This window comes from Schistocerca americana, chromosome 7 (assembly GCF_021461395.2).
Source record: "Schistocerca americana isolate TAMUIC-IGC-003095 chromosome 7, iqSchAmer2.1, whole genome shotgun sequence".
Taxonomy (NCBI): Eukaryota; Metazoa; Arthropoda; class Insecta; order Orthoptera; family Acrididae; genus Schistocerca; species Schistocerca americana.
The window spans coordinates 571,474,887-571,484,519 of NC_060125.1; the positions used below are offsets into that span (position 1 = coordinate 571,474,887).

A 9,633-nucleotide genomic window follows, 5' to 3' on the forward strand; every position below is an offset into this window, starting at 1 on the left:
ATAGTGAGCCACATAGAAGATGTACAGATTTGTGCAGAGGTAAATTGTCTTGTATAATCAGAATATTCAACTCGTATGCACAGTTTTTCGGAGATAGAAGATAGTTCGTTGCAAAAATCGAGTTTATGTGTTAGAGCAGCGATGAAAGATGAAGCCCATAAACAGAAAGTACTTCCCACCTGAAAGTAGGAATCGTAAAATCGTTGTTTCTTCAGTATGTACCTAAGTCTCGGAATGGTAGCAGAAAGGGAAATGATAACTCTATGAAGTACACTTTTAACATATCTCATTGCTGATGACATTTTATTACAACTGCCACAAATCAACATTTGTTCACTGAATTAGAAAGCACATTAGTTTTGAATAAACTGTTGCACTTGACCGAAGATTTGTATATTATGGAAGACAACTTCGAAAGTTTTCCCAATGAGAGTACGTGACCTCTCATTATCTCAGCAGGTTTGTAATACGCAAGCTTCTCAGATGGGACCGTAGATACAACGCTGGTGAGGCTAGCGACATGGAAATAATAACGTACTAAAAAAATGTATTAAGACACTCCCTGCATAAAGCTCCCTATCTTACGTTGTTCGATTTGACGTACATACATTCTATCTGTACGTAAAAGTAAATTTTCCGTACCCTTTTCTGGATGCTGTTTGTTTTAACGTCTTTCTGCATACGAGACTGAAATATGTTAAGCCAGAAATTATGTTTAATAATATACTTAAACGGTACAGAATTGTACTTTCAATTTAACGTTATTAATTTGTTGTTGCTAGGAAAAATGGATCTTGACATTAGGGTGAGAACGAAAGACTGTTTCAAAATGTGCTTCATTAATATTTATTTATCAGAAGTACAGCATTAACAGACCACTTTCTTAAATTTAGACTTGTCCACTTCAGTGTGATTACTGACAACTTCCCATATCAGCTCCATCAACTCGTCGCTTGGTTCCTTGACAGTTGTGAAGATTTGAGCCATTTCTGTAACAGAAACGTTCGCGTTACGCAATTTTACACCGGCGAATTGTCGGATAGGATTGAAAGTATCATGAATCTTTACAGAATATGCAAATTTTGCAGATTATCATAGATTTCCTTACAAAAACTGAATTTAATGGTTGAAATGGCTCTGAGCACTATGTGACTCAACTTCTCAGGCCATCAGTCCCCTAGAACTTAGAACTACTTAAACCTAACTAACATACGGACATCACACACTCCATGCCCGATGGAGGATTTGAACCTGCGACCGTAGCGGTAGCCCGGATCCAGACTGTAGCGCCTATAACCGCTCGGCTACACCGACCGGCTCTGAATTTAATGAATTAGCTCGCAGACTGGAGTTATGCCGGGTAGAACACACTAGAATAACACGATAATGCTTTCCAACATTTCAGCTAAATTATACCACAACGTTTGTTAACTGAAAATAGGTTTGGAAGGTAAAAAGTAGAACTTAAATTTTAACGTCTTGTTGACGACAAGTTTATTAGAGTCCGAGCATAAGCACGGAAATTTGCTTTAAGAGATTTAGGGAGATCTAAATGTCCATAATATGAATGGCAGGATGTCGATTTGATCCAGCATGCTAGCAGAGGAGTGTCCATCTTGTTTCCACTGCTCCTCTCCATCAGTGAAACTGGTCGGAAGATCAATACCGAATGTGACATGACAGTATTAACAAAATCATGAGACAAGAGACGCTTCCTACCGCGTATATGCTACAACTGGAAATAGTGTTACTACTATACTAAGTTTAAATGGGGATACCTTCAGCAGCCAATGAAAATAATACACAGTTTAGCTCATAATTGGATATATATATAAGTTTAAGAACTTGTTTTTTGGTAGTGTTCGTCTCTATGGAACTGAGAAAAATGTACTGTAAAAAGATAGAAACATCTATTGCAAATACAAGTTAAAACATTGAGTAGTGAGACGAACACAGAATCACTCGAGGAATCTTTTTTTCCCTTCACTCTCACACACCGAAATGAGAAACTGTCGTCATTGCTCGATCATGATCCACAAAATATTGCAGAGGTTTTTAGACACAGTAGATGACAGAGACTAACCATATCCGAGAAAGCAGTAGTGGTCCATAATGAAATCCTCGTGCGAGTACACTACATTGTATGGTCCGCTCAGTAGAGATTCCCCTGGAAAGAGAAGAAGATACATATCAACTTATACACATGTCTACAGATCGTGCCAGTTAGAATTACTGTTTGCTGCAACATCTGTGTCTAGCTACTCCAGAGGAATAAGATAAAGAAAAATTAGTTTCCTTCAATAAAATTCTTCAGGGCATCAGACCGCATCGTCATAATTTAAAATGCGCCAACGTTTCGGCCAGCATTGCAGTTAGCCTTCATCAGGGCCTTACGTTAACTGCTAAATGAACACACTTGGTTCCTTAAATAGCTGCACGAGAAAACCGTGTCGTTACTTGATTGGCTGTAAATGGAGGAGGAGGAGGGGTGAAAGGTATGCTTTATTGGTGTTTCCTTTATTATCTGTCATTGGCTGAAATAGCTGGTTTCTATTGGTCTTTATATTAATCCACCCCATTGGAGGAGACGGACGAATAGCGAACAGGCGATGGCTGTGACGTCACACTGTTTCCATGCTGTCCAGAAGCCGGCTGCAGCGTGCGATTGCTTTGTGTGCTCGCGACCACTACTGCGGCTCTCCGCGTGTCTGCATGGGCCGCCACGGCTCTGCCGCCGCTCCGTAGCCCTGCTATTGCAGGCAGCCAAGACCTCGGAAGCTTGTACCCGTCCTCTCTATTCATGTTGGCGGGTCTTTTGGCTATTTCTATCGCCTCTCTAATCTTTTTTTTGAAAGTGAGAGGCTGTTTCGCCAGGACGCGGGCTTCTTGAAAAAATATTGGTTTCCCGCACTCGTCTCGGTGTTCCGCCACTGCTGACTTATTGTGTTGTTTCAGGCGGATATATCTTTCATGTTCCGAGAGCCTTGTGCTAATCGGACGTCCCGTCTCCTCTATGTAGACTAATCCACACGCACAACCAATTTCATACACGCCAGCTGTGTGTAGTTCGTCAACTGCATCCTTGGTAGAACCGAGCATGTCTGATATTTTGTTTCTGCTTCGGAAAATTGGTTTGATGTCGGCTTTTCGTAGAATTTTGCCAATACGTTCGGTGCCCCCTTGTACATATGGTAACACAGCAATCCTCTGTGCCTCCTTCTCCTCTTCCCTATTAGTCTTCTCCCTTGTCGACATGGTGCTGTCTATCATCTGCTTCCCATAGCCATTAGTTCCGAAGATAGACCTGAGACGTTCAAGTTCTGTCTTCAGATGTTCTTCGTCGCTTATCCTGTACCCTCTCTTCGTTAGCGTGTGCAGGGCGGACTTCTTCTGCGTGGGGTGATGGTGGGAGGAGGCGTGAAGGTACCTGTCCGTATTGGTTGGTTTCCTGTACACTTTGTGGCCAAGTTTACCATCAGGTTTTCGATAAACTTCCACGTCGAGAAAAGGCAGCACCCCATTCTTCTCTGTTTCCATTGTAAACTGAATTTTCCTATGCTGTTGGTTAAGGTGCTTGTGGAAGTTCTGTAACTCCTCTTCTCCGTGGGGCCAGATGACGAAAGTATCATCGACATAGCGAAGCCAACAATTTGGACGTAATGGTGCGGACTGGAGGGCTGTTTCCTCAAATGCCTCCATGAAAATTTCTGCTGCGATAGGCGATAGGGGTGAGCCCATAGCTACACCGTCAGTTTGTTCACAAAATTGACCTCTCCACTTGAAATAGGTGGTCGTCAGACAGTGGCGCACAAGCTCACATATATCAGGTGCCACGCGTTCTTCTAGGATGTTCACAGTATCTGACACTGGGACATTCGTGAATAGGGATTTGACGTCGAAACTAACCATCAGATCTTGGTCCGTAACACGCATTTCCTTTAGGAGAGACACGAAGTGAGTGGAATCCTTAACGTAGGACTCGGTTTGATGCACTAGGTGTCGGAGCCTAGGTGCCAGTTCTTTCGCTAGGTAGTAGGTCGGCGAATTTATACTGTTTACTATGGGCCTTAAGGGGAAGTCGGTTTTGTGTACCTTCGGTACACCATATATCCTTGGTGCCTGTGTCACTTGCGGGATGAATCTTCTGGCCTTGTCGAAGTTGATTCTAGAGTGCTTGAGCAGTGCCTGCGTCGTTTTGATTACCTTGGCCGTCAGATCTCCCTGAAGTTTCTTGTAGATAGGTTCTGCGAGAATATCTTCCATTCGTTTGTTGTAATCAGTTGTGTCCAAGACTACAGTGGCGTTGCCCTTATCTGCCTGTACCACTACTAAGTGGGGGTTGTCCCTAAGTTCCTTGATGGCATGGTATTCCTCAGCGTTGATGATTTGCTTCGGTGGCTTTGCTTTATTCAGAACTCTGACCGTTTCCTGCCGGATCTTCTCCGCCTCGGCCTGTGGCAGATGACGTACCGAAGCCTCTACGGATTCTATGATATCTTCTTTTGGAACTCGCTTAGGTGCGACTGCGAAATTCATCCCCTTGGCCAGAATTGCTGTAGTTGCTACGCTCAAGGTGTGGCTGGAGAGGCTGACCACTGTCCGTCGCCTGTCCAGCGTCAATGTTTCGTCCGTGGCTTTCTGTTGTAGTTTGTCGTACTTTCTCATCTGGCGGTTAGTAATACTATTGCTGGTCCTTGATGCTTGCTGAAAGGTTAACCTGTCGACTTTATCCCAGTCTTCCATCTGAAGTTTTCCGGCCAGTTAACGTAAGGCCCTGATGAAGGCTAGCTGCAATGCTTGCCGAAACGTTGGCGCATTTTAAATTATGACGATGCGGTCTGATACCCTGAAGAATTTTATTGAAGAAGACAACGGCCGCGGAAGCATACGCTTACAAAAATTAGTTTGTTCCGAAGTAAGAGTAATGCGTGTGCCCTCTTCTACGAACAAAAATATGGAATAATAGAGAATTGTGAAGGTGGTTCGACGACCCCTCTTCTACCAACAAAAATATGCCTGTAAATTTTGGAAGTATGAATTTGCACTTACAAACGCCATCATAGACCTTGTCCAGCTTGTTTCCAGTGACTGACACAGAGCTGTTCAGAGGAAATCTGAAAAAAAGAGAACAGTACAAGTAAGTTGAATGTTTATACCTTCCTCATGCGTATTGTACTGACATTCGCTGTGCTAAAATTTGGAAATGTTTCTAGGGTGTAGCCTTTTCATTGAAATCAGCACTAACGAATTCCGAAGTCGTTCCAGCCAGTGCTGCACAAAACGTGTGTTGCATTTCTTTTTGTATGATCGTTATAATGTGTTTACGAATTTACGAAGCGAATGAAGAATTATATCATGTCACGTGCAATTTTCATGGTGAAACTTCGTGACAGCCTAAAACTGCACACTGAACTGGATCAGAAATTCGAGATCTTGTCCTTCGCAAGTAATCCTCTAACAAACAGAGCTAGACGACAGTCAGTAAATCATATTAAAAAAGTACGGAAAGAAAAGTCTTACAAAGTGAAGAAAGCATGCAAATAAAAGATCAGAAGAATGAAAATACTTTACCTTCAAAAATTTTACAATTTATTATCGTCTATCACTGAATATTCGGATAAAGTCACAGAGTATGTGCTCTGTTTTTTCCAAGCAGCTGCATTACAGGTGTAAAGATTGAAAATTGCGGGAGAAGACCAAGTCGGTATTTCAAGTCTTCACATAAATCGGAATATTTTTGGACATATTCCGGAGTCAAACGAAGCAGTAGACCTTCTATCAAAGTATACTTCGCAAGTCATAAGTGTCATCCTTTCCCTGGCCAGAACTACTTACAATGCAGGCTGTTCCATAGGAACATAATGACAAGAGCTGAAAAACCGAAAGCATGTTAAATATTAATACGCAATACCCTTGTAAAAGGATTGCCTCGTTCTTATTTCTGGTGTTTAACTTGCTATTAGCTGCATATTCCTTACGATATAACTTCATGTCGCTGAGAGAATTAGAAAATTAAATACCCAGACTGAAAATTTCTGATAGATTAAAACTTTTAATACACAAACTGGAACTTCCTGGCATACTATAACTGTACTAAATAGCTGCTACTACAAAATATGTGGACTGCTTAGAAAGTATGACATTCATCATGAAACAATATAATTGGCCAATCCTACCGGGAAGATGCATATCTCGGTAGCGACTAAAACCCTTTTTTCTATTCAAAATGATTTTATTACGTTGAAGGAATAACTGTCAACGTCTGCTTCGAAATTTCCAGTGTCACAGACATTATTTACATTGGTAAAGATTTCCGTCTCCATTGCTTCCAGTGGAATGCATTATTTTCCGTCAGTAACGAATGAAGCTCTCCCAAGAAAAGAGGTTAATTGCCCTTATTTACCGTGATCCAACAGAATCCAACCATTGTAACCAGTGTAGATACGATATTTAACTTACAGCAGGTTAACCTAGTAACTTACAGAGGCGCTTTGCTGAAGTTGCCAGTAAGGTACATCTCGGTGTCGCTCTCCCCAGGCGACTGGACATAAGTAACACAGCCCAGGTCAAACAGGCCGGGTACCTGGTACTGGTATTGTTGGTACCACGGCTTCTCCTCCTATGGTTCCACAGTGGAGCTTGTAAGTACAGTGGTCACAGCATGTGACGATAACTATTCTAGTGTACAAATTGGAGGGTTTACACGCTGATCCAGTGCAACTATATAGCCATAGTGTTAAAGACTAAAATAACCTTGACAGCAAGTAGACTAGGGGTGGAAACCAAACTCAACAGACAAAACAGGGGAATGATTTAACTACGCCAATACAACAGAAATAGATGTACATTTGTAACGTTACAGCTAGGTTGAGGTATACGTTACACTGACTGAGTTTGGAATATCATAGATATATAAAAAAAAACCTTAATTTCAGTATCATATTGCTGTCAATTCAGTGAGTTTCTGACTTAAGATTTTAGTTAGTTCTGTTACGGAGAAGTTGTCTGAGAATACGTTTCCCTAATTTACAGCAATTACTTTTCTACTGTCATACGTAATCTATGAATCTTATTTCCTCCTGCCATAACGACACTAATAGACTGCTTTTAACAAGATGTAAAGTAATCATAAGTACAATATATGTAAGTTTGCATGATACCTTTTCTCTACTGCTGATAACTTACGGTAGTCATGTAGAACGTCTCAGTGGAGGCAGCTGGCAGTACACAACCCACACTCTCTGTGGAAGCACCCTCCGCCAGCAAAGGCAGCACCAGGAGTAGCAGCGAAAACATCTGTCGGCAAAGTCAACGCTTACTTTTTATAGAAAGTGATGGGATATAAGATAAACATGGTGATTCAGCTGTCCCTGCCTATGGGTTTTATAAAAGCCACAATGCCTTTAAAAAGTACACTCGAGATTCTCTTATTCTCTCACTTGTTACGCGAAAACAGTTATTCCTACGGAAAAATTGAGCAACACATTTTTGTAGGAAATTTAATGCAGGTAAATTTTGTGTTCTGATACGCTTCCGCTGGAAGACACAATTTTTCAGTTACTAAAAAGAGACCTCCTTCGAATGCGTGATATTCGAAGGCGTTGCAGGTTACATAATACTCATGGGTAGGGGCAGCTGAATCATTCCGTGTATGTTGTAATTTTAGCATTTATCATTACGCAACAAAAGAAGCTGTTCGTTACTCCAGGTAAAAACAGATATTACAGTTTGTGATGCCTGGAATACCAACAAATAATGTCTCGAATAAATCCATATTGGAAGGACGTGGATAATATGTTTACGCATCAAGTGATAAAAGTTAGATTAAGAAGGTCAACACGGAATGAAAGCAGTGCCGTCTTATCTGCGACAAGGGAACGCTGTGCTAAATTAGGAACGAGCTGCAAAATTAAACTGAGAAGAGCAGTACGCTGGTAAACATCAGTCGCTACGTCTTTAGCAAAGAGGTTTCAGATGACATTCTGAGTCTATGGAACCACTGAACACATTATGGTGTTCAGAGCGGGTACTGGAACATTCCATTCTTACCCACAGAGCTTGAAACGTCCGAGTTCGTCATATGTAAGACGGATCGACACTGAACTGTAGTACTGGTTGTGGAGCTTTCTCCGACAATGCAAAGCCCGTTGTTGAGGGGTGGGCGAAAGGTACTGAAGTCATTGCACGACTGTCCACTGTCCACTGCCCACAAACTACAAAAGCTGCAGACCCGTTAAATGCTCTCGTTGGCTTAAGAGAAGCAACATTTTGTATTACAGAATTCGTTACATTTCACTGCGTCCTGGAGGGAATACGCCGAGGCTGGTCTTAACCTAGATGTCTCGCGTTTTACGAGCAGCAGTCTTAACTGTTATGCTATATCAGTATTCATTCAGATTCGAATAAGATCTTACTTATCAGTGACACTTCGTAAACGGCAACCAGAGTTTCTCACAGTGCTTATGAGAGGAATAATCTTGCACTAAGGGCTTAACTGCCTGAGTCAAATATAAAGCTATAAAATATGTATATGTCTCAAGCCGAGGTAACACACGGCGCGTAGATTACCCAGACGACATTCATCCAGTATCTGTGATATCAGAACACTTATTGATTTCCACATTTCCGCCACTGGTATGCTAAAACAGCAGCCTCAAGCATGACGTTTTAGTTTTTTACTTCTTTATCACTACCTCTACTCGCAACACATTCTGCAGATGGTAACCGCATGTACCAAGCAAAGTAGGTGACATGTTCTATAATTATGCGACTTATGGTTCAGGAGATACGGCAATTTATGTATAGGAGCTCGATTCCTTAAATAGTCGGCAGTGGGATTTACTAGTTGTGAAATTTTCTTCTTTGCAAACATTAGCTATAGTTGTGAAATATTCTACTTTGCAAACATTAACTATCACACGGTAAATAGTTATAGATTGTTGGAGTTTACTCTTCTAAATAACAGGTAACCCCCTGTTTCTAATTAGTAGTTAATATTCACTTTCTACAGAGGGCACAGTAAATGCTACTTTTTTCAAAAATCGAAGGAGTATGTGTTAGATGTTTGGATGCTTACAGCTGTTCCGTGTGGGATGTCGTTATGTGACAATCTAGACCTGCGTCTCCCTTAAATACGATTCTGTTCAAGGCTGCCTGGGAGCGGACTTGTATCAGAGGCACCTATGTACACTGTGAAAGGAGTAGACAAAGTGATACTTAATTACTTCTTAATACGTAGAACCAGCTGCTAATCTGCTGAACAAACAACGACATGTGACACATCTCGCAGCTTTCTTACATTCGCACATGTGAAAGTCGAATAAAAAAGCGAGTCACAAGGCAAGTTAATTAATTTCACGTGCCAATGACAAAATGCATTTGATTAGTGTTTCTTATGTAACTGGAAATTAGTAAAAAGCATATAGTTTCAACGATAATCAATGTAGTTTTTCCAACTAACGAAGGTCTTATTGAAGGAAATAAGTCTATTCACTGCACAGAAATTTTGAGTGCATCTAGCTATATTTCGTATGTCGCTTCATCTTAATATAAAACAGATATCTGGTGATAAATATTTGATGACAATTTGGACGTTGTGTAGGGCGTGTTCCAATAACTAACGTTCCTTCTGCT

At 41.2% G+C, this 9,633-nt stretch overlaps 1 protein-coding gene across 1 annotated transcript; it reads right to left on the minus strand.

Moving 5' to 3' along the window:
* Nucleotides 1-830: 830 nt before the first annotated feature.
* LOC124622586 lies at nt 831-9,126 on the minus strand. The gene is made up of 6 exons (XM_047148335.1): nt 9,077-9,126; nt 7,186-7,296; nt 6,483-6,619; nt 5,050-5,114; nt 2,084-2,167; nt 831-989 (listed from the first exon to the last, which is right to left on the minus strand). The coding sequence occupies exons 2-6, from the start codon at nt 7,294-7,296 to the stop codon at nt 868-870; spliced, it is 519 nt and encodes a 172-aa protein (XP_047004291.1). The 5' UTR covers nt 9,077-9,126; the 3' UTR covers nt 831-867.
* Between the last annotated feature and the right edge of the window lie 507 nt (nt 9,127-9,633).

What these genes read in the sequence shown, in the direction of transcription:
- LOC124622586 (XM_047148335.1), bottom strand. Translation starts at nt 7,296, where the DNA reads ATGTTTTCGCTGCTACTCCTGGTGCTGCCTTTGCTGGCGGAGGGTGCT. An exon ending in AGACGTTCTACATGACTACC is followed by an intron (nt 6,620 to 7,185) that starts GTAAGTTATCAG and finishes GTGGAACCATAG; the next exon opens with GAGGAGAAGCCGTGGTACCA. An exon ending in AACTTCAGCAAAGCGCCTCT is followed by an intron (nt 5,115 to 6,482) that starts GTAAGTTACTAG and finishes TCTTTTTTTCAG; the next exon opens with ATTTCCTCTGAACAGCTCTG.